The sequence below is a fragment of the Lissotriton vulgaris genome, chromosome 6, assembly GCF_964263255.1.
Source record: "Lissotriton vulgaris chromosome 6, aLisVul1.2, whole genome shotgun sequence".
Lineage (NCBI taxonomy): Eukaryota > Metazoa > Chordata > Amphibia > Caudata > Salamandridae > Lissotriton > Lissotriton vulgaris.
In genome coordinates, this window is record NC_141694.1 from 1616851354 (window position 1) to 1616876020 (window position 24667).

Sequence of the window (24667 nt, forward strand, 5' to 3'; positions counted from 1 at the left end):
ATCTTCACTAAATATACACTTTTCTAATGCTTTGTGGTCTTTTTCTCATGAGAGTTCCACTGTCTGCAAACAGTGCGGTACAGAGGAAACTTTCTCCATCGAGTAAACCCTGTTTACAGTACCCACTTTTCCACTCAAATCAACGTAAGTTTTTTCTGAACAGTTCTATACATATTGAACACCATGTGCAATGAAGGTTCCATTGTATCTGTGGTTGATTATTAATGTGAACTTGGCTACCCTTGAAGTGTATGGTTTGCAGGTCAATTATTGTTAGAACTCGGGGGTCTCTAGTTGGCAGAGGTAGGTACCACTGTCCAAATAGGGACCCTTTCTTCTAGTCAAGGTAAACAGGATACACTCTTTAGATAACCCCTGCTCACCCCCTTGATAGCTTGGCATGAGCCGTCAGGCTTATCGAAGGCAATGTGCAAAGTATTTGTAACAACACTCACAGTAACACAGTGAAAACACCACAAACTGACTCCACAACAGTTTAGAAAAGTAAACGTATTTAATCTAAACTACACAAGACAAAAACGACAAAAATCCAACATACACAGTTCAAGAATATGGTTTCAAATGAGTTCTTAAGGTTGCGTTAAAATAATCCACAGTTGCGTCACGTTTTTAGCCAACAGAACCTTTAGATGCGACAAAAGTTCCAAGTGAAAGCTGTAAAGTTGAAAAGCAAGCGATGGTCACTCCTGAGACCCTTTGGAGGCGATGCAACAACCCCGCTTGACGCAGCAGGCATGTTGCGGTCTGTATGGGGAGGGATGCGATACCTTGCGTGGATTCCGGTGCACAGGTTTCGGTGGAAGCGGCTGGCAAAAAGAACAATGCGACAATCTTCCGTGCGGCGACGATGCGCGGCTCAGCGTCGATCTTCTCCCCTCGCAGCCCATCGATGCGATGGCTCTGCGACGACTCGCACAGCAACGTGATGTTGTCCGCAAGCAAGCTGAGCGATGATCTCACCTAGTGACGACAGGCTATGCGACGATACTCGCAGCAATGGTAATCTTCCCGCACCAGACTAGTGCATCCCGCAAACGAAGGATGCGACGACTCTGGCAGTGGCAACAGGCGCTGCGACGATCTCGGCCTTCATAGCGGCGGGAATTTTCGCGCACTGACGGGGATGCGCTCCACAAGCGAACGATGCGATAAAACTTGCAGAAAGTCTTTAAAATCTTGGTTTCCAGCTTCCCAACACAGGTACAACTTCCTGTGGCACCAGAACTGGCTCAAGCACTCTAGGAAGGACAGAACTCTCTCAGCAGAGTTCAGGGAAGCTGGGGGTGAACAGGGAGCCAGCTCTTCTCAGACCCTTGGAGATTCCTTCAAGCAAGGGGACACAGCACAAAGCAAAGTCCTTCCCCTCTCCTAGGCAGCAAAGCAACTGCAGATCAGTCCAGCAAAGCAACAGCAGGACAGTCTTCCTTCTTCAGTCTTCCAGCTTTCTCCTTGGCAGAGGTTCCTTCTTGATTCCAGGATGATCTAAAGTTCAGTGGTCTGGGGCCCTGTGGTTATACCCCAAAAAGTATTTGTTCCCTTTGTGCAGGAGGGCTCTGAGCCCGGTCCAAACCAGTTCTGGGGCACTCTGTTTACATGACTCCTTCTTTCCTTTCACAGTGCAGAGCAGAAACATCAGACGCCCCACAGGAGGTGGATCCAACATTACATTGTAGAGGGAAAGCACAGCCCTGGAGCACTTTTTTGACATGATTCCTTCTCTTCTTTCACAGTCCAGGGCAGAGACAGCAGACGCTCCACAGGGGGTGGAGCCAGCACTGCGGGGGGGCAGGTATGGTATGTTATGTTATGTTATGCGTTTTTATTTGGCGCACAGATGCTCCAGCCAAGGACAGTCCTATTCATGTCCCAGGTGCAACTTCTCCCTCCCATCTAGATGCAGATCTCTCTATTCACCACTAGGCGGACTCATTCAGTCTCCTGGCATCCCCCAGCCCTGTCACTCACAAACCAGACAGTCTATTCACAAACAGCCAAAGGCACACAGGAAGGTCAGACAAGAAAGCAGCCACTTTCTAGCCGCTTTCAAACACAGGATTTAAAAACCATCCTTCCTAAAAGATAGATTATTAAATTCTGAGTTCAGGGATTCCAGACTTTAATTTTCAATCTTGCTCCTATGGGAAGATATGCAGGTGAACATTATACACAGCATTCCCCATTATAGCCTATGGGCAAGATAGCCTTTCAATAGTAAAAAACGAAAATGTCTGTAATTCACTACCAGATCATGTCTCACACACTAGTACATGCTCTACCTTTCACATTCACTGCACCCTGCCCATGGGGGGTACCTTGGGCCTTCCATAGGGGTGTACAGAAAGGGAAGGGTTAGGCCTGGCCAGTGTGGACACCGGTCAGGTCAGCATGGCAGTTAGCAACTGCACACAGACACTACGGTGGTAGGCCTGAGACACCATTTTAGGGCTACTCGTGTGGGTGGCACAATCAGTGCTCCAGGCCCACTAGTAGCATTTGTATCACCAGCCCTGGCACATTCAGTGCACTTTACTAGGGACTTCTTGGTGATACAAATATGCCAATCATGGATAACCAATTACAATAACAATTTACGCAGAGAGCATATGCACTTTAGCACTGATCAGCAGTGGTAAAGTACCCAGAGTCCTATTGCCAACAACCACGGGTCAGGAAAAATAAAGGAGGAAGAAGCAAAAAAGTTTGGGGATAACCCTGCAAAAAGGGCCATTTCCAACAATTATGCACATAACACATGCTTGCTACACCTAAAAAAGGTATGTCTGTGATGGCATTAATGATGCTTCACATTATTCTGAGCTTTTGCACTTACATTTAGGCTTCTAATGCCGTGCCAGTTTATAGAGTAGCTTGGCTGAATCCATTAGTAATGTCAATAATGATGTCATAGAAGATGTCATTAGTGATGTAATATGTGTCAATGTCAATTTTATTGTTTTAGCCTCTGCGGTGCTCAGGACAGCCCCCGGCTGTCCGACGTCATGGTGAGCGTGTGCTGAGGACGGCCGGGGGGGCGTCCGAATCCCGCCCACTTATTAATTCTCCCGCCCAGCGCCAAGGGGTTAGTTAATCAAAACCATAACAATTTGGATACATACATTACAGTCTTAAAATTTCCATCCAAGCTAAAATTGGTAAAATTAGTACCCTTATATAACTATTGCATTAAAATTGTGCTTAAGAGACCTGGCTCCACTACAAAAGCCAAGGAGAAGGTAAAGTTTACTTTCTGTGGACCTCTTGAGCTACAAGTGCATAAACAGTAGGGTGAGCAAAGGGCATAGTATAACATAAAAAATGGGTTGTGTGAAAGATTGGTGTGTTCAGCAGAACACGAACCGAGCAGCTAAGTCTGAGGAACACAAATTAGTAGCTGTGCTAGCCCATTTATCACAGAGTAGACCCTTCACCTCACCCCTCCCCCATGAACAAAGAGGGCCCCTTAACCACATCAGCGCGGCGCAGATTCCTGCGCTGTGCTGAACGTTCTGATGAGCCAACGGGCTCATGACGGAACGGTTCCATCATGGGCACAGGCCAACCGACGCTCATGACGGAACCGTTCCGTCATGAGCATCGAAGGGGTTAAACTAAGATACATAAGAAGAAAGAGCAGAGGAACCATAAGCATCATATAGTGCAAAAAGATAATTCTCTCAAAAGTTGCCACCTTATTGTGGCCACCAAAAACTGCAGGATGGCAGGGTCTGAAAAGCCTTCACAGATCCCCATGGCAATCGGAGAGACAAAGTGCTTTGTGTAGTGCAGATAGATGTTACATGTGAAGGCTAGTACCTAAGCGTGACAACAGAAAATCAGCAGGAGTGCAAGGTCTGAAGAGTGCAAAATGCCCCCACCAATAAAAGGAAGTGTCAATGAACACAAAGGACACAAGGTAAAAATGGGTGATTAAAGCCATATATAGCAAAATGTCACCTCCAGAATGATATCCTTTTAGGTGGAGCGCGGATTGGTGGAAGGGACCATCAAGATGATGAAGTGATGAGAATGTTATTTTACACGGCTCACTACTCAAACAATAGACATACTAGTGCTTCCTTCTCTCCCTCCTGCGTTCCCTCAGTTCGTCCAATGACCTCCTGTCCACACCATCGCCATGATTCAAGATATCTGCGGGCAGTAGTCCGTTATTAGCTTTTGAATCGAGGTACTATGATGACACTCGGAAGATTGGGGTCGAAGCTGAGCCCTGACTTCCTTGACAATGTCCCCGTGCCTTCATAAGGCTCTTACATCAATTTGGATAAACCATAACGATGAGGCCTCCAGGCAGGTGCGAACCGCCTGAGTCAGGTAGATTGGTGTCAACGCAGACCTCCTGCAGGCGTCCTGCTTAGGGCAGCAGCACAGGAGATGGAGCCATACACCTGTGAGATCATTGAGATCATAAGCAGAGCATGAATTTGAATTCCGTTTTATCTGATAGTTAAAATCTTCACAATATATTCACATCAAACAGACCATAAAGAATAAAAAGACAGGATTTCATACTTACCAAAAATCAAGCAGACTCAAATACTGTATTGTCTTAGCCTTGATATATATCAAATGTACTAGTTACAATTTGTGTGCTCATTAGAACCATGCAAAATACAGTACGCTCACAGGGCTAAGATCTGTTTTTTGTGCAAGCATAGAGACAGAAACTTTCCAAAGCATCATCTATTGTTCTATCCCATACTAAAAAATATCTTGGACTGATCATCCATGAACTAACCTCATTATTGGTCTGAATGTAATAAAAGGTTGCATTTGAGTTGAAGTTAATTCATGGGGATTACAGCTATGTTTGTAGTAATGACAGTAACAAATTCTGCAGATGCAGTTTAGCAAAATTTCGACTCATTAAAACAATGGTGCCGGTATTAGCAGCATTGTCCTAGACCTGGCATCACTTCACTATTAGTCTTAGTGCAATGAAAAAGGATGCGTTAAAGAACTTCATAAAAGTTTACGCTGTATGTGCAGTCCTGGCACTGGAAGATTTTTACAACTGCATTGTAGCAAAATAACGACTGATTAAAATCATGAAAACTAAAGTACGAAATAAATATATATGCAGTTCTAATTATAGCTTTTTTAAACAACATTTTTAAAAACTATGTGCGCACTGATGGCTATTTTGGCAAAGTTATCTTAAACGTGACGTCGCTAGTTTCTCTCGTATTGTAAAGAACTTGGAGATTCTTGTTAAGTCTATCAGATTCGTGCATGAATAAACATGATAGACAGCCTCCTTGCATGATCTTATTCCTTGCAAGGTAGTTATATTTGTTTGACTTGGAGATATTCATTTGGCCATTGTTCCATGTCAACTGTAGTTTTTTGACCCGTTGACCGAATATAAGGACTTTTGTAGCATTGACCAATAATGAGTTTGCGATGTTGTACCTGTGTAGGATTATCAAGAGCCCTCCTCATTTTGACTGGAGTGTGGTCGAGGATTACCAAATCTTTGGTGTACTGCATGATACGAAGCTTGTCTTACCCTGCTTATGGGCTCATCACCCGGGTACAGAAACCGGTCCTGGGTTGCTTTGTGTCCCAGGTCAGGGAGGACCTGGCTTGGCAGATGGGCCTGGACTGTTCCAGTGATGAACCAGGTCAAGACTGATTTGCATGTTGCGGGGTCCATACTGAGGTGGTATGGTGAGAAATGAAAAGTTCAAGCAATCATCACACTTTTGTCACAATGAAACCTTTATCTTACACATACATTCTACAGAAAGCAATCACTACGGCAGTCCCCTTTGATGTCTTTTTTGGTAGTCGCGAGTAATGGCTGCTTTGATGGCTTATCTTTTTAAAGAACAGAACAACTTCTCCCCCGTCAGTTTGTTGTCATATTACCCCAAACCCCAACTTTCATCTATACATCTACATGAAGTAAAGACTGTTCATTCTGAGCCAGAAGGGAACCTTGGCTTTTCTCTTGAGTGTAATGCTGACCCTCAGTTGGTTTGAGTTTGTGATTTAAATAATTGTCATTAACTTTTAACACTTATTTCATATTCTGCAGTCCATTCCATAAAAACATGCTGTGAATTTCTATGTTTTTACTTCAGTAGTGTGATGTTATACAATGGCTCGAATTGTCTTATTGCTGGTGTTGATTGCCAGCCCAGTGCGGTGGCTCACTCTATCTCTTACCCTTTCTCTGGCTTGCGGGTCTTGATTGACATAACAAGACACTATGTTGATGAGGCATACTAAATATTCTTATGGCCATTTGCGTTAGCAGTAAAGGTATTCTTTTCATTAACTGTGTATATTTACTTCCAACTTATCACACTACCAGTGGGAACTGTTAGTATCTATTTGCGAAGGTGCCTACCCAACATGGTGTTTTACTGCCACACTTCCACATCCCAACAGGCACTTATTAGCCCCCATCATGGCGACGCCTGGCAGCTGAAAACACCCGTGAAGTGAAAGTGGTGAAACAGCGAGTGAGATCCCGGAGCACACAGACCGCCCCAATACATACCTGGCAGTGATCTAAGGTGGCGCCATTTGTGGTTGTAAGTGGCGGCTGCCTCAGAATGGGGGTAGTGGGGCGGATGATGGATACAAAAAGTAAACTTATGTTCCCTTCGCTGGCGCTGCCGTACGCTTCTCCTCCGTCCTCTTCATCTGCACGGGCAGCACCGGAAGCAGACACTCCCAGCCACTCACGACGCTGCATGAGCAGCATCATGATTGGTCTGAGTGGCTTGCTTGGCTGCTCAGGCAGTACCTGGGAGCCTGGACATATTCTCCATCAGGCTGTGCAACACAGCCAGTTGGAGAACATGCTTAGTGCGCATGACTGTTTGGCCGGCCCAGGAGTGCAAGCCAGTCATGTGCACTTAGGGAGTGCAAACCATTCCTCACTCTGCCCTGGCAAGCTCAGCCTTGCCCCGACCTTGCTCCACTCCCGCACAGAAAAATAAAGTGATAATAACGTCTTGTTGTTATCATTTTATTTTTGCAATGCTCAAATAGCAGTGGAGTGACTCTTCTCCGCCTCAGCGCAGGAACCCCCACCGGTGGTTGCATGTGATTACTTGTGCCATTCAGCAACATAGTGAGATAAAACAAGAACTACCAAGATAATTTCACCAGACATACAGTGCTCCGAGTCCCAATCTTCCCCTTCAACTGACCTTCCATTCACTGAGCATGCTGCAGTATACTGTGCTATTGCACACACGCGGTATTTGTCCCATGCTGACAGAGGTTGGGCGCACATATGTGTCCCTCACTCCCGGACAGTGTCACTGCTCCAGCGTGCGAGTCTAGGTTGTGGAGAGTGACCTCATATCATACGTCAGCACCCTTCTTTGTAAAGTGTTGCCTTCCTTACGCACTTTTCATACTCCGAGCAGTTTGTATGCCCTCCTCACTCTGACTTTAAGATCTCGCTGCAAGAGCATCTTATTTTGCCTTCCTTGAGAGATCCACATTTTTCCTTGTTGCCATTGACACCATTCCCCCAGCAGCAAAGAGGACATGCCAGCGCGCCACCCCAGACTCCCACAATACTTGCATAACCCTACCTGAATTTGACCAAGTTGCTCCATATTCTGCATGTGCTGATGACACTGTTTCCTCCTTCCATGATCTAGTAATTTCCAGCTATTCCTGATCTTTGTAACAGTGCTCTCTCCCACTCACGTCCACTGTTACAACACAACTCAATTAGATTCCCTTCAAGGAGAAGTGAATTTGATAGTTGGATACCCAAAACCTTGGGGGACAGTCAGGAATCAAGTTTGTGCCAAGCATCAAACAAGAGTTGCCTCCCCCTTTATTCCAGTGGAACACATTCACCTAACCAAGGCACACAGGCGGAAAACCGCAATCGTAATAAATTACCTTTGTTTACTGCTATGCCACAGTGTTGCTGTATTAATGAATACAAATAAATGTTGTTAGTGCACAATTTAATGGTACTCATTATATCGGCACTGGAAGGATGAAATGGCCATGCTTATATTTGTGCGTGTGGTATACATAGACAACTTGCTGTCCTAACCAAATCGTAGCACAGTGACCATTGGAAGTTGTGTTGTTGTTTGCATTCCCGAAGCACTCTCACTCGTACGCATGTCAGCGTCTCCTCTCTTAAGAAATAGAATGTCAGAACAGGGGGAAAAACTTCTAGTTTCAGTTCCAATTAAAATACTTGTGCTGGCCTTGCCAGAATCCCACTCCTACCACTGTGGCATTTGTTATTTGAAGCCTCAAGAAAGGTAACACCTTTCGGAAGCTCTCCATTTCTGCTTATAGGCCACCATCTTTAAGGTAAACAAGTCCTACGTGACAAGACATTGTCATTATTAGGTCAGATCTAATGAAATAATGCACATAAACAAAGGCATGCTCAAATGATGTCTTCCTGAAATGACACCTAAAGGCCTGACCAAATAGCTTTGACAATGCTTGTTTCTAGTTCTGTTCGGTGCACTGTTTAAAAGCATGGTGTTGCTGCGGGTTTAGCGGGGGTAACGCGCAATTAATTGAAGATGTGAACACCAAATACACTCTGCCCTTGTCTGGGCAACGTCACACTGCTGATCTAACGACAGTCAGAGGATATTCCTGGAGCAACAGCACTACACATTAAAAATAGCAGCGGAAAAGTCATGCCTGACTTCCAGAGTATTTCTTTTAAAAGAATCCTACTTATTTTTTGCTTCCTATTAATATTTTTCAACCTCTGAACCAGATCTGAGACAGCATTTTGTCATCTGCTTAAGCCTTGGTACCACGAGGGCCTGCACACTTCTCTAATGGAACATTTATATTTCCCCCTCATATTCGGCAATTATTTCGAGTAGGAACACATTTCATCATTGCATGGGACTTTCAAGCCATTGTTTGCTTTAAAATACAAGCGCTTGTTTTAAAATTACTAATGTAAAGATTATGATCGTTGACAGTGTTCCCAGTCCAAGGGTAATTGTTTGTCTATTTGGTAAGGTGTTGAGAGGTAAAGAGAAGTGTTGTATGAAATAAGGTAGCCTTTGTGCTCTTGTGAAAAATCTGAAAGATTAGCTAAGCTCAGTAAACATTCTGGGAAGGCGTCTGGCCTCGCGGCGCCACAAGAGAAGCATCTGGGGCTTAGCATGATGCTGGTGTCGGCATTAAAAGGTCGAGGCGCTTTAAATCCAAAGACAATAAAAAAAAATCCTGCTGCACTGTACTACAATATTAAATGATACTCCTCATTGTGCAGAGACATTATCATTTTGGTAGGCTAAACATCAATGCTTTTATTCATGGAAATTAAATGCGAATTTCGACTTGAGGTTTAAATCTCTCTTTAGCCTTTTTAGAACCATAAAATACATGGTCCGCAGAACCGACCTTGACTTAGAGAGCTTCCTCTGGACCCCGCCTAGGGCCACTTTTTGTGGAGAATCTGAAATATGCGTTCCTTGTTTTCTTTTCCTGGATAAAGCAACTCTCCACCGGCTGTAGATATGTTTTGGCCGGTTTTTCACACTGACCTTCTTCTACTCTAAGGAGCAGGTAATTCAAGTGACTCTGGGATCCCTAAGAGGAGACTAGGCTTGCAAATGAGGCGGTTTTGGGACCGCCTCTAATGACTGAAACCCCAAAACGGGGAATATTCTGACATGGTGAATTGTAATATTCTTCTTCTTTTTTTTTGCTAAACCTTTTTATTTGCATGTTAATACTCTTCAGTAAACATCGTAATACAAAGCTGTAGTTTTTGCAAACATCCATGCACCTCTAAAATTATACATGCTCACCACGTATGCAGACACCAGACAACTGTATTCAGTTTCAGCAATGAGTGTAGGAAAGTGTTTATTTGAGATGGAGCCTTTACACAGGAGGGCCCCGGTATTCCATTCATGCCCCCCAAATTTTATTGTGCTTTTGCGAGGAGCCACGAGCTTCGGACACTGGTTTGTCCATTAATCTACATGGATCCAATCTTGCTCTTCATTTAAAAAGGGTTGGACCTTCTGTTGCCCTCCGATTGTGGACAACTACCTGACGAAAGCCCACAACGCCCGACTGCACTTCTGCAAATCGAGGTCATCAAGAATGCTACAGAGAGCATGCAGGGGTAGGAGTGAATTGGCAACTGATACAAAAGAAATTACCCTTTCTATTTCTTCCCCAAATTCTCTGAAGACTATGCAACTCCACACTGTGTGCAGGAAGTCCCTTAAACCATTGGGGTGTGGGTGGGTGGGGAAATCTCTTCCCATTGCCTTAACCTTGTTCTAGTAGTGTATGTATAGTGGAGGTAAATACATTGTAAGAGCCTAAAATGCAACAACAGCAGTTTTTAGAAGGACCCTCAGGGCTGTTTGTTGCTCTCTTTCTTTCATACATTCAAAGTCTTCCTTCCATGTCTCCCTGAGTGCATGGGATGTATCAGGTGTATGTATAACTGGGGCTTTATAAATTCATAAGATATTTTTTATCTGGTAATTTAAATAGCATGAGCTTTGCCTCCAGTGGGTTGAAGTTAGTTCCTCGAGCGTGGTCAGGTGGGGTGTGACTCAGTGACAAAGCTGTAAAGGGTAAAAGAACTGGGATTGAAAACTGTGGGGAGGAGGAGCAGGAGACCCCATACGAAACGGAACAAACGCAGACTTCCTGGTTGCCACCACTAAAGAATCCGAAACTGAGTGGCAGCGCTCTAGCGTTCAAGCAGCTGGTAAGGGAGGAGTCGCGTCTGACAGCGGAAGAGAGAGGAGCGAAGGCGGAGATAAGAGGTGAAGGTGGAGAACGGACGGTGTGCAGTGAACACGAGGAGAAAGCGGAGCACCTGGAGGAGACCGGAGCGGGGAGTCAAGTTGAGGAGGAGGTCCGAAGAGTGGAGAGCGAAGAGGACGGAGTGGAGGAGGTCCGAAGAGTGGAGAGCGAGGAGGACGTAGTGGAGGATTTCCAAAGAGTGGAGAGCGAAGAGGTAGGAGCAGAGAGACGACGCGAGCAGCAGGAAGGCGTATCGATGGAGGAAAAGCAGAGGGCGAGCCAAGACAGTGTTCTATACACCGCTTCCATACCCGGTGGGCTGACAGAGGAAGAAGACGCCACGGGTTCCTATGCTGCAGTCTGAGAGGCGGGCCGTAGCCCAAGGCAAGTTCCGTTACAGGGGGCATTTTGGTGGGGTGTGTGGGGAGGAGGGAGGTATAGCTGTATTGGGAGGCGGGAGGACGGACACGTCAGGAGGTGCCGAAGATAAAAGAAACCACACAAAACCCCCCCCCTTTTCACAATTTTTGGTGATGGTAACACAAACTTATATAAACGGAGCATATATTAATTCCCGGTTCCCACCTTCTTATCTTCCCTTCTGAGGCTCAGAGACTCCGGGATCCTTAAAGAGGCGAGACGGAAGCCCCATTTAATCCCGAATTCGTAGACCAGACAGGACACTGCTACGCCCTGCAGCACAAGACCTTGTTTTGAACTCTTTCTATACCAAATAAAGTAGTCCTATAAGACAATACACCGTGGCCTTGTGCTCTGTACCCCACAACCCCTCACAAATTTGTTTGAATTCTTTCTGCAGATTTACAGAGGACTTTTAATTGTGTAAAAATACAGATCCCAAAAGACAAAAGTTTGTCCCTTTCCTGGAATCTTCTCAGTGCCATGGCCTCTAACAAAAATTGCCCTGTCCAGAGGGTGGGGGGTATTTCCATTGTTATTTTCGTGGACCTACTGGCGTTCTTTTCATGTCCTCACGACTGCCTTATAAGCTGTCATGACCCCTATGAGTAGCTGCACCAATACAGTAAGTGTGTAGGTGTGAGCTCAATCATTTCCCATATATTGGTTTTGTGGTCTTGGTGTGTCCTACCAATCGGGAAGCAGGGGCCGTGCAGAAAATGTCATACCCACGCCTCCATCAAATGTCAGTTTACAGCATTTGACCACTGCCACTATTGAAATGCTATTGTTCCAGGGGAAAATTGTGGTCATTGACGTGAGGCACTTGAAGAATTGGGATGGGATTTTTTAGGGAATATTCTACATGATGTGTCCTATATTATAATCTTAAAATAATCTGCTACATAAAATTAAATATGCAAAAATGTTGGTAATTCAGACCAATATAATGCTAGATGTTCACTCTAGATCTTCGGTATTCGAGGTTGTGCCAGGGGAGTTTTGCAAATATTGTTTCTTTTTCAAATGAACTATTAAACAAAATTGCCTATAACGTTGTAGCTTGAAAGTATTGAAGATGTTTTTAGTTTTTTAATCATTTTGTAATTGATCACATCAACCATTATGTTTGTTAATATTGTATCACAGCACAAAACATGGTAAAACGAATTGTTGTCTAAACTGACCTTTTAATAAAAGACTAAGCATGCTTGAACGAATAAATGAAGAAAATTAAGATCTCATTTAAAAGAAAAGATAGTACCTTGATATAAAAGCAAAATATTCTTCCACCAACATTCTTTTTCCGCTAAGAACCATACACTTCTGATTATTCAACGTTGACAAATTCTAGTCCTCTTTTTTTTTTAAGAGACCCACTAATCAATGTGGGTTTTAAATAACATGGCTGGCATTAGATTGTGTCACATCTTGTTGATATCATAGCCTTGCTTAGCGTTGAATTATTTTTATAGTTAGTAGAAAAATGAACATGCAATTTGCCATTTAAGAGCCACATTTGTGATCACAAAGAAGGCAATAATACTCGCAGAGCCTTTAAACTGACCTACCCTACTGTTTTCCTCAGGCCACCATTCCTATTATTTATAGTTGTTTTATAGTGCGAGATTCACCCAGCAGAGGTTTAGAACGGTTTACATCGCACCATTGAACATACAATTAGTCATATATAGTCTGAATTAGAATAAGTCCATTAAAATGGACAGTGATTATTTTAATTATCAATAGAGCGGTCTTCATTTTACGGTATATCTCGAGGCTGGTAAGCATGAATAGCATTGAACCGTAACAGAGAATAGGGGTAAAACTGCACCAGGGAAAAGAATGTATAAAAACAAGTTAAAGAAAAGCTTTCTATGACTGATTTCAGAGCAACTACTAATGGTATACAACTGAAGAGCGGGATAGCAGTTTTGTCAGTCACTAGGTCGCATCTGTTTGCAGAGCATCATATAACATTCTTCCCATAAGTAGGGCATGATATTAGTTACTTAAAAAATATATAATTCCCTTGCAGGAGAACAGTGCAGTATGAGCTAACACTGACAAAACCTATTAAGGAGTAAAGTCTACAGAGAAGCAAAATACAACTGGGCTGACTATGATAACAGAAAACAAACGGCATGGATGAGAGGGGTAAAGGGACAGGGAGAGAGCATGAGCACCTAAAATTGGTACACAGTATCTTAAACGTTATATTTTAACTTAAGATGCACATCAGAAGATGTTTAGACTACACGGAAAGGTTAAAACATTTCTGTAGCACCATGTCCTTAAGAAGTGATTTAAAATGCGGAAAGAACGAGCATTTCTGACTTGTATAGGAAAAGTGTTTCAGATTCAGGGTTCATTACCTGTTGAAGACCTGTGTAGCATACCTTTTCCTGAAATGAAGTTAAACCATCCTGCTGCCACGGGCTTCGTTCTAAGTAGTGAACCTTCCGTTTAGTGATGTAACAATAAATGGTTACACGGTATTTTAGTCTTTTAGTTCTGTATTTTTGTAAAAGGTTGAATGGGCTGGTTTTCATTACCTTCCAATCTGTTGCACCTTCTAATAATGCCTGTCTGTAAGTGCAGTTAATGTAAGCAGATTCATGTTTCATCTCATTACATTGGCTTTAATGTATGCTCGGGTGTTAGTTTTCTATTCAATATTTTAGTCACCTGGCAAAGAAACTACATACAAAGAATGCACACATTCAACATTTTGATGCTTACATGATGTTTTAATATTTTAAACGTTTCTTTAAATGAAAATACACATGTAACCCCGCTTTAGTGTGGTTGGAAACCGGTGATTGATTCCCCCAGATTTTTTATTTATATAGATCCATTTTACAGACACTCTGGACCTCAAAGCAGTAACCAGTTCATACAGCACGTGCTTTTCCCCCATAAAAACGCTAACACTTGGAATGTAGTAATTGACACGTTTAATGTTTACTCAAGTGCGCAGCAAAAAGTGCAAAAGCTTCACAAGTGGCACAAGAAATTCTCCCTGCCAACTGCACAGCTGGGTCTGTAATATCTATGATCTTGTTCAAGTGCAGCAGATGTAATATATAGAATCTGTAGCGGTGGTGCCCTAGGCCTATGAGTTTTCTTACTATTGGTTGACGCGCCACAATTTTCACACTTCCTTTATGGTACTATTTGTGCACTCATAGTACTCCTACTACCGTCTTTCACTTTCTTTCTAGCAAAACTTCCCATTAAATGCCTATATGCACAAGGCTATCAGTTTTACTGAAGCCCCAGTTCCTAGTTAGTTCTTACTCAAGGTGTCCCTAGCTTCTTCATGCTGTTCCACCCCAGTAGGCAAACACCTTCATAATCTTCCATGCATCTCTTTTGCTACTCCACCTCGGTGAAACCCTTATCCTTAAAATTATAGTAGCCAACTCCTTGTCCCCTTCCTTCTGTCTTCGCTGTTCCTCATCCCTGTGTTCATGACCCATCCTGATGAATGATCTGTCACTACATTGTCCTCTCCAGCCACATAATTTTCTAGAGCGTACCGTGGTTATCATCATCGTGGCCTTACTTGAGCCTCTAGTAGAATGTAAACTTCATTTAAACCCAGTGTTTGAAACTGCATTTTATAATACCTTGTAAGATTGCAAACTGAGATGAAAGTGATGTTGATGTTACCATGAAGTGTAGAAAACATGGACTTAGTTCATGCAAATAAATGATTGCTGTGATGTTATTTTATAGTATTGCAAATGAAGCAGGAGCTTCGATCTACAGTGTGAGTACTGAAGCTGCTAAGGAGATGCCAGGACTGGACCCCAACCTTAGAAGCGCTGGTAAGCATGATATTGGGATGTTGTCTGTTTCTTTCATTTTGCAAATATTTGTGGTGTTGTTTTCCAGGACGCTGCTTTTAGTCCATGCATCGTTCATATCTTCTAGTAAGTATGTCCTTAATTTGTACAGTAGGAAGAGAAACCAAATTGCATTATTGCTTAGCCTCATTTTAAAATATTGTGTTTAAGGTATTACTTTTTTTATTTGCATTTGAATTTTGAGTAACTGATCTTGCAGTGTAGTCAGTATGTTCCTTCTATGCGGTTTTCCTTTGTGCACTAGCTTTATTTTAGTATATGTTTATAGAGTATTTAACACAGTGCCATAAATATGTTACTTAGGGCCTTATTATGAGTTTGGCGGTCCAAACCTATGGTGGAGGTCTGACCACCGGCACATTTACAGGCCCGTCTGCAGTATTATGAGTGTGGTGGACGGACTGCCGCAGGATTAAGGATCTCGCAGCAGTTGCGCAGCGGTCATGAGCACTAATATTCAGGCGGTGCCGCTGCGGCACCGCCAAGCATATTAGGAATTGCCTGTCCACTCCCTTTTCACGGCCCCATGAAAAGGGTGGGGGCCCTTACAGAGCCCTCTGCTGCTCCTTGGGCCTAAGGGTGCATGTAGTGCCTGCCTGGTTTTGCACCCCTAGTTCCTACACGGTGTTGCATATATGCCACACAGTGCAGGAAGGTGCAGTCAGTGCTTTGAGAGCGGCGGTCTGCATGTCTGGCTATTCAATGAGCCTGACAGACTGCCATCCTAGACCACCGCAGCACTGTCCGCCAGACCAGGATTTTACTCCTAATCTGGCAGGCTGAAGCACCACCGCTTTGGCAGTCCTACAGCGGATGGTGCATTGCACCATCCGGTGTAGGACCTCGAAATCCGTAAAAAAGACCTAGGCACAAAGCTATTAAGTTCCTATTCAGAAAAAACAAAGGAAAAGGGGTTGTCCCTTTTAAATCCACAAAGGGCTGGCTCTATTGTACTTTAGTAAGAAAAACGAACACCAAACTCAGATTTTGTGCTGATTCTTTCTTTCGAGCAAAGCACTTCTATTGCTCATTTGTTCCTCAGAAGGAGTAATTAGTCTTTAACCATTTTTCTTTAATTATTAGGTGCCCTTGTCATCTGTAGACATGAAAGCGAACATTTTCAGTGATTTAATTTCATTGCTTTATTGTTCTGTGTCTTACTATCTCACTTCATTTTAGAAAGTGTAGGGAAAAGTGGGCCTAAAGCTGTGAAAAAAAGCTTGTGTTCAAGAAATAGAAAGTATTGAAAAGAAATACATCAATTAAAGACGTAGTCACCTGAAAAAAACCAGCGTGAGCGTAGGTATCACACCAATCGCAGCATTAATTTCGGGGAGGGGGGGAAAGGGGGGAGGCGGGGATGAACTGAGGTATTTTTTCAATAGCCTCCCATTCCTCTTTATGGTTAAGGGAGCTGTTCATTGAGTGTAATGGGGTTTGAGTATCTGATCCTCTTATTCACCCCAAGATAGTTCTTCATTTCTTGAAACCGGAATCCTCAGACACCAGAAAAACTTGAATCCACCTGCTGGTAGAAGCCCAAGAAATAAAAACGGATCAACCTTGGGTCAATGAAGTCTATATCAGCCTCCCTTCTACAACCCTGTGCATAAACTACTGGGTTGGCTCAACTACATGCTTATCATCCAGCAGGGCATCTCTCTCCTTGTTGATTCTGCCAGGGTTCTGCATGAGTGGGCTCTCCGTATTGTGGATTAGTGCTGGGAGATCTTCCTGCTCAATGTTGAGGCCAAGAACGATATGCGTCCACCCTAAACCAACACTTTTGTGAAACCCATCTGAATCAGTACATGTATATACCCACTAGGTGTGTCCTGCCTTTCCTGGTGCACAAGATCCCCTTTCCACCTGACGTGTCCACCGGCCCGACCCCCTTTTTCGCATATGCCTCATCATCCATATTGCTGGGAAAGACTCATGAGCTTGTTTGCTTTGTTTTTAGGTTTCGCCTGGGTCGTAGCACTGCGAAGCAGTGCTCCGCCCAGACGAAATCTTATGTCCTACAGTGTGGTGCTTTGTCCCGCCTCTGTCTTCCATTGGCTAGCTCCATAAATGGAGGCTAGCCATTGGAAGACATCATTGTCAATCACTTTTTCCCGGTCAGAACACGAATCGTGGGCGTTTCTGACTCTTTTTTTAAGTCCCGCCCCTTGTTGCCGTGTGTCCCGGGCCGCGCTGGGATTGGCTGCCGGCAAGGGACACCCCCGTGACGTCATTCCCTGGGCCGCGCTGTGATTGGCTGCCGGCCCGGGACAAAAAAAATCAGGCTCGAGCTTCCAGGTGCTCGTTCACCGCTACTATAAACATTATTGATAGAATCGAGTCAAACACCTCAACAAAGCCTAAATAACATGGCTCGTTGAAAGTGCGTCTAAATGACAGATTTGAAGTCCAGCATGGTTCATATATTTATGCCAATAAAGTGAGCACCATTAAGCTGAGTAATCGCACATTTTATCTAAGAGCCTAGAGACAGCTCATTTAGGCTCTATAAATATTGACTATTACATTGCTCTCAACGAACTGAGTCTCTGAGGAGACCTATTAGAAAGCAACATTTTTTACGTGCTTATTTGGCTAGGGTGTCCCTCTGGAATGGCTGCTGTGTTTGCGGCTCGGGATGTCTTTAGTGTGAGATTTAAGAGAGAGCCCTGCGAGGGGCGGGCGGCGTCGAGCGCCGCGAAGGGGCGGCCCAGTGAGGTGGAGGAAGCCCCAGGCTCGGGTGTTCTGAGAGGCCGGGAGGGAGAGGGGGCTGGCTGTGCTGGCGCTGTCCCTGGTAGGCTCCCGGGATAGGGGACTCGGACGCGGCAGTTATTATCGGCGGTGGCTTCTGCTCGCCCTGGTCCTGGGAGTGCCCGGGCTGCTGGGGCAGGAGGAAAGCAGCAGCGCCATGGAGGAGATCGCCACGGAGAAGGAGGCGGAGGAGAGCCACCGGCAGGACAGCGTCAGCCTGCTGACCTTCACCCTGCTGCTCACCCTCACCATCCTCACCATTTGGCTCTTCAAGCACCGCCGCGCGCGCTTCCTGCACGAGACCGGCCTGGCCATGATCTACGGTAAGGGGCGGGGGCTGCCGGCCGGCCGGGGGCGTCTCTCCGCCTTCACACCCTGCCGGCTCCGTTGTCTGGTGTCCGTGCAGTGCAGCACAGCAGGGGCGTCCGCAGACCCAGTGTGAGGGCGCTGAGGGGCATCAGGTGGAGGGGAAGTCGGCTCAGAGGACAGTCCGGGTGGCGGGGTGTTATACTAGGTCATTCACAGACCCGGTTTGAGGATTCTGTTGTACTGCACCACTGGGGGAAGCGGGTGTGGGCCCGCAGCACTGTCAGAGGTGGGGTAGCGTTGCACTACTGAGGGGACATCCACAGACTCGGCGTTGGGGCACTGAGTCATTACTAAATGTATTTCACACAATGCATCTGTGAAGCCAGCATCTACACTGACTTCCCTGCCGGGTTGAGGAGGGGGTGGTATTCACGCTATTATGCGGCGGTGATTTGCATATACGCACACTGCGCCACACTGTCCCCGGGGGTGGGACATTCAAACATTTTATTGGGTCTGGGAATTAAATCCACACCACTGATAAAGAGGTCTCCGTCAACACTGCCAGCAGGGCTGTGAGGAGGGTGTACTTCTCTCTCAGACATCTTTACAAGGATGTACAGATTAGTGCCACGGTATAGCGTACATTCTAGGATGCATACATGATACTGCAACTTGTATCCTTGTAAGTTTCTGCACTCAGAGCAAATTCGGCACAAACTTGACCAGATTTGTCGCATCTTGTATCAGTATATGTGGGGGTGATGCTCTATGACTGCGTCTGTGGGAGCTGAAGAGGTCTGTGACGACCTCAGATCTTTAAGGCCCTGCTGATAGGAGTGGAATTGCAACCCGTGTTATGTCACTTTGAAGACATCCAATGTCATGGACATAAAATCAGTGTTCTGTTGGCAGGCCTTCTTTAGTTTCATTAAGATACAGACTCACTTCCTCCTGATCAAGGCTCATCTTTACAATATCAAGCTTTTCAACACCTAAAGTCTGTCTCATGGCTGTTTGCTTCGTGGCGAAGAATGGGAAGAGAGGCAGAAGGTGGACTGGAATCAGTGGCGGCCCGTGCAGGTAAGCGTAATGGGGAGAGACAGGGGGTGAAAGTGACAGACGACGGGATATGGAATGTAAACTAAATAAATAAAACCACTTACAGGCGAGTGCAAGGTAAGTTGTTTCACTTATTTATTTTACATTCTCTATCCTGTCGTTTGTCACTTTCATTGCCGCCCCCCGCCCACTGCGCTTTACTGCATGTGTGAGCGTTTGTGTGAGATTGTAAGTGTGTGTGCACGATAGAGACAGACAGATTGTGTGGGAGAGACATAGACTGTGTGTGAGAGAGAAATTGTGTGTGGTAGTAAGATTGTATGTGTGCGTGTGACCCTCTGTGTATGTAATGTAATTACAAGTTGTATGGCTATTGACATTGTAAATGACAATGCCATTTATTTATCTGTTTTCAAAACCAACACATAAATAAAAAAGTTGTCATTTACAATGCCAATAGCTCTAACTTTGGCAAAGGCGAGACCGTTGCATTGTAAATGCTTGTTTTATTTACATTTACATTGTGTTTTTTTATTATTGTTATTGCCATGGGCGCGATTGTGCCACCATGTAGACTGTTTGATGTGGATACGTGTGTGCCGCATGCCTTTGCAATATTGACAAACAAGTGTTGCCTATTGCAGTTGTAATGCTTCTTTTTTGTTTGAACTCGGAAATTCAATAAACACATTTTTTTAAAAAAAACAGAAAAAACTCTGCCAGGGATCTCGCATCTAGCAAAGCTAAACAGAATTCTATGGGAGGAATGATGCTTGCCTCTTGCCTTCGAAAATGAGTGCTTGGGTGTTAAGGGCCTATAGCTGCAGTCGAAAGTAGTACACCAAGCATTACCCTCTGCCCATTTCAACTGATAATGACTTCTCATCAGATCTTAATAAGGTGCTATTGTCAAACGTCTCCCTTAAGAGAGTGTATGTTACAATATTTAACACACAGACAGTATTGCTAGGGGAGGGTCTTCCTTTAATCCAGGCTTCTCCAACGAGTAGCTCGTGAGCTACTGGTAACTCTCCAGCTAACTGTGAGTGGCTCTCCTGTGTGTTGTCCAGCCTACTAAATTAGAAGTTTTTGCTCGGTTGAATTAATGTCATACCTGCCAGCGTACAACATATTTTCACTGTATGAGGAGACAGGGCCTTGGAGGGGGCAGGGCCTGGTGCAGAGGCACTCTGACCCTCACCAAGTCCCCTACCCACTCCGGTTTAAACAACAAAAAAAACAAAGGGTCATCAAGGCTGTCCCCGATGTTCTGGGGTATTTTCACACCTTTTATGGACATTGGCTGGTTACTGCCTCCAAAAATGAGCTGTAAATACACTGTTTACAGTGGTTTTCAGCTAGTTTTCCATACCACTGTGTGATTTCAGCTCCTCCCTGGGGGACGTGTGAAGGGAGCTGAAATCGTGTGACACACGATGGCACCGTGTGAGTTGGCAGGTCTGTAATATATGTATCAAATCCAAAACAATTGCCCATTTGTGCCTCCTATCAATGTTCAGGATCTATTGTTAACCAATCAGAATGCACTTGAATAAAGAACTTAAATTATCTCGGCTCTTCCAGAAATAATTACCGTTTCCTATAGTGAAAAATATATTTACTTAAATTATTTACATGAAATGTATGCACAAATATTGTTTCTGAGCAAGTCATTTATAGAAATACTGTCAAATCCTTTCTAGAGATATTGTCATTGAGGCTGTCCCCGATGCTCTGGGGTTTTTTCACTCCTTTTGTGCACATCGGCTGGTTTCTGCCTCCAAAAACAAGTTGGAAATCCACTGTTTACAGTAGTTTTTAGCTCATTTTCCCAACCACAGTGTAATTTCAGGTCCTCCCTGGGGGCGAATGGAGCCTAAATTGTGTGACACACAGTGGCACCATGTGAGTAGGCAATATATGTTTACCAAAATTGAAAAGTGTGTATTTGATATGAAAATGTATGTATTTTCAAAACCCATAATTTCCAAAATCTTTTTGAACCTGGTATCTGAATGATAAATATGAGATATAAAATGATAGACTGTTATGTATTGCCCTTGTAGAGGCATTCCAAATTGCATTACTGCTGGCAATCCTACACTGAGGCGATCGTGGCTGGTAACCGTGCATAAGGAGACCACTAATATACTCTATTAAATCTCTGTACTCAGTGCCCTTACATTCAGTCTCTAGCCCTTATTTGTGGTCTAACGTGTCTGTTATGGTGGACTCTGTAATTATTTCCCTTCTCTGTTTAGGCATGTAATAAGTCGTTTTTCCAGCGTCTACATTTAGGGTCGCCTCATTATCTTTGGTATCTGTAAAGGCAGTCACCACTCTGCAGTTGCTCAATAATAAACTTGAAGGACTGAGGGCAAAACCTTGGGTGCCTTTTTGGATGTGAGTGTGCAAAAACATTTAAGAGACGCAGCTGCTTTCGTCGTGCATTTGAAACTCTGTGAAAATATTTTCACAGTGCACATCTTGCAGTGAGTGAACGTGAATAGTGTAGCAAGTGAAACAAAGACACTTAGCCGTCTTCACACTATCAGTCCAGCTGCTAGCCCCTTCAGAAAGCACTAATGGGCCTCTTTTAGCAGTGACATTCACCTTCAAAGTTCTGGAAAGTGTCTATTTCTTAAAAGGCCTCTTCAATGAGTTCTCTTTCCATTTCTTGTTGTGCCTTGAGTTTCCCATTTGTGACCCAGAGCACCAGTCATTCGTATTATTTTGTAATCTAACTAGAACCATGTTATCAGCCTTTTGAATGGATTGATAAACTCACCCTGTTAGAACCCGGCTGTGGAAGGCTCAGTCTAATGGTGTAATTACAGACTTTCGCTTTAGGGCCTCTTACATATATGTGTATGCATGTATGTATGTAGTATGTATGTAGTATGAAAGGCAGTGGAGTTCTGTAAGTAGTCAAAAGCACAGGTATGTGAATGGGCGACCCGAGAGAGAGCTGGATTGAGGGTAGATGTGCATGAATCCTAATGTGAAGCTAGTAATGCTGCAGCCCTAAATACCTTGTTGCTGCTCCATTCCTGGAACTCAGAAGAGCTGGACTATGACATGTTCCCCTCTGTTTTATTAAGTGGGATCTCAAAACCTTTTTGAGAGTCCCTTGTTTATCAGTGTTTTAACACTTGATGTTATCTTCTGACTCTGAAAGTATGTCTACTCTCTCAGTAAAATGTAACTCATGATTTTACAGGAAGCCTCATGTCCTAGCTTGCACAGGGGTCCTGATGAAGCGCAGCGCACCTCTGTTCCTTACTGCACAGAGTATCCTGTTTTAGATCCTGATGAATGTGCTTCTTCCCTGTTTCTTGTAACGGAACCTGATTTGGCAATATCTTTATTTCTTTCTACTGGATGGCATTTCGAAGATGGCGCTAGTGCTACCGCTCTCAAGATTCAGTTGAAGAGCGTATACAATATTAGTCTGTTCAAAGTAGGGAAAGGACCAGTGCTGTGCACCCAGCCACAATTCCCAATAGGCTCAAATGCCCTGGGGCCCTTTCCCTGCCTTTCGGCTGACCTTTACATGGCTGGGTCCCCACCATGAAAAGGTCCGCAGGTGCTGGCATTGGCCCCACCTCCCTAGACCGCCGTTTCCTCACTGCCGCGGGATCCGAGATTTTGGCGGTAGTGGTGGTCTTGTGGAGGTCCGACCACAGTTCTCGTAATTGGGCGGACAGACCACCAATGGTGGCACGGCGGTCCCAAGACCACTGTACTCGTAAACAGGCCCTTAGTCTCCTGCATATAAACAATGTCTGTGACCTTGTGTAATGGAACTGATGCTCATGTAAAGCACTCTAATGCCTTGGGATCGAGGGCATACTATTAAAAATTGCAGAAAATGCCAAAAAAGGTAAAAACATAGCCTTAACATAAGAAAAAAATGGGGGTCTCTAGTGGGTAGTGGCTTGCACCCTGTCCAAGTAGTGACCCTTACTTGTACTCAGAATGAGTAAACTACACACTTAAGTTTGCCTGTACTCACCCTCTGGTAGCTTGGAACAGAGCAGTCCGGCTATGCTACAGATGCAATGTGTAAAGCATTTGTATATATATCCCACAGTAACACAGTCAGTGAAAACATTCCACAGAGAAAAAGGTCATGTATACAGAATCGCTTCTTATTGTCAAATCCCATCTGCCTTGCACATCTCTACAGGGCAAAATATATTGGATTTCATCGCTGAAGCACAGCAGACCACTTGTACTTTCCCTAGCTCGAGAATAGCTTGTAGGCATTTCGGGCTTGTTACAACTTCTGAGCCTGCATGGGCCATTCTCTCTGCTGGGATTTGCTAACAATAGAGATGTAGAGATCTGGGCTGTCACAGTAATGAACAGGTGGAAGGTAAACCTGCTAACAACATCAGTTTCTTTGATTTTATCTTAGGGAAATTAAAACTGCTTAGTGTTTGGATCAGTGCGGCACTGCACCTTAATGACAACTGTTTGTACAAATCTCGTCTTCAAAGAGCAGCTAACGGGAGGGGGTGTTGTCATACAGAGAAGTACTGAGGAAAGGTTTCTGTGACTCTTTATAAGGAGTTTAAAAACATATCTTGGAATTAGGGTGGATGATTAAAAAAAGTTTAAAAACATATCTTGGAATTGGGGTAGATTTTTTTTTTTTAAAGTGTAAACATTAATAAATGAAGGTCCAGGTTTCCATGTTCCATTGTGTGCACCTAGATTTGATTGGCCAGCTCCATATTCTTTAGCTACTCTAATATGAGTGGGACAGAGTCTTCCTGACAGGCTTAATTGGTAGTGTAATTACATAGCAGGCCAATGGTTTTCCTCCATGTTCACACTACCATAGCTGAGCATTAGTTTTAACATCCTTAAATGGGTGGAAGTATCTTTTCTTCTAAGGAAAGTCAGCACTGTAAGAAATGTAACTTTGTTTTACTTAATATAAGTTTTCATGACTAGAAACATACTGACAATTAAAAAATCTATATAATTCCAAGTATGAAAATCTTTTCCAAAACGGTAAAACTTGTAGAATTCATCCTCTCGCTGGGATTTATGACATGTATCGTCTTTTGCCGAGGGTACATGGATTCACATTGCATAAGTGATGAAATACAGCAAATGCACCCAAGCTTTTCAGTCATAATTTGTATTTTTTCATTGCACCACATTACTGCTTTAAATACCGGGTATTACTGTGATTTACTCCAATATGCATTTCCAGGAAATCTAGCCTGTGACACTCATCAGACTGATCTTGCTTCTCTAAAAATTAAGTGTTGGTTGGCCCAGTTGACGAGATACATTGAGCAGGAGATGAGCAGTGGCGGCGGGGGGTTTCTGAGCTGCTTTCACCTAAGGAGCCAAATCTCAGCTCACATGAGAAGATGCACCTGGGGCTGACTGCAGCAAGATGATGAAACACTGATCTAATATTGAGGACAGTCCCGTTGATCCTGATGAGG

The 24667-nt window shown here is 44.1% G+C and overlaps 1 protein-coding gene across 2 annotated transcripts in view; it reads left to right on the top strand.

Moving 5' to 3' along the window:
• Positions 1 to 24667, top strand: part of SRBD1 (S1 RNA binding domain 1) — an 855271-nt gene that overhangs the window by 503018 nt on the left and 327586 nt on the right. For both annotated transcript variants that reach the window (XM_086927787.1, XM_086927788.1), the window contains exon 16: positions 14944 to 15035. In XM_086927787.1, the coding sequence (XP_086783913.1) occupies positions 14944 to 15035 (92 nt within the window). The remainder of the gene's footprint in view (positions 1 to 14943; positions 15036 to 24667) is intronic.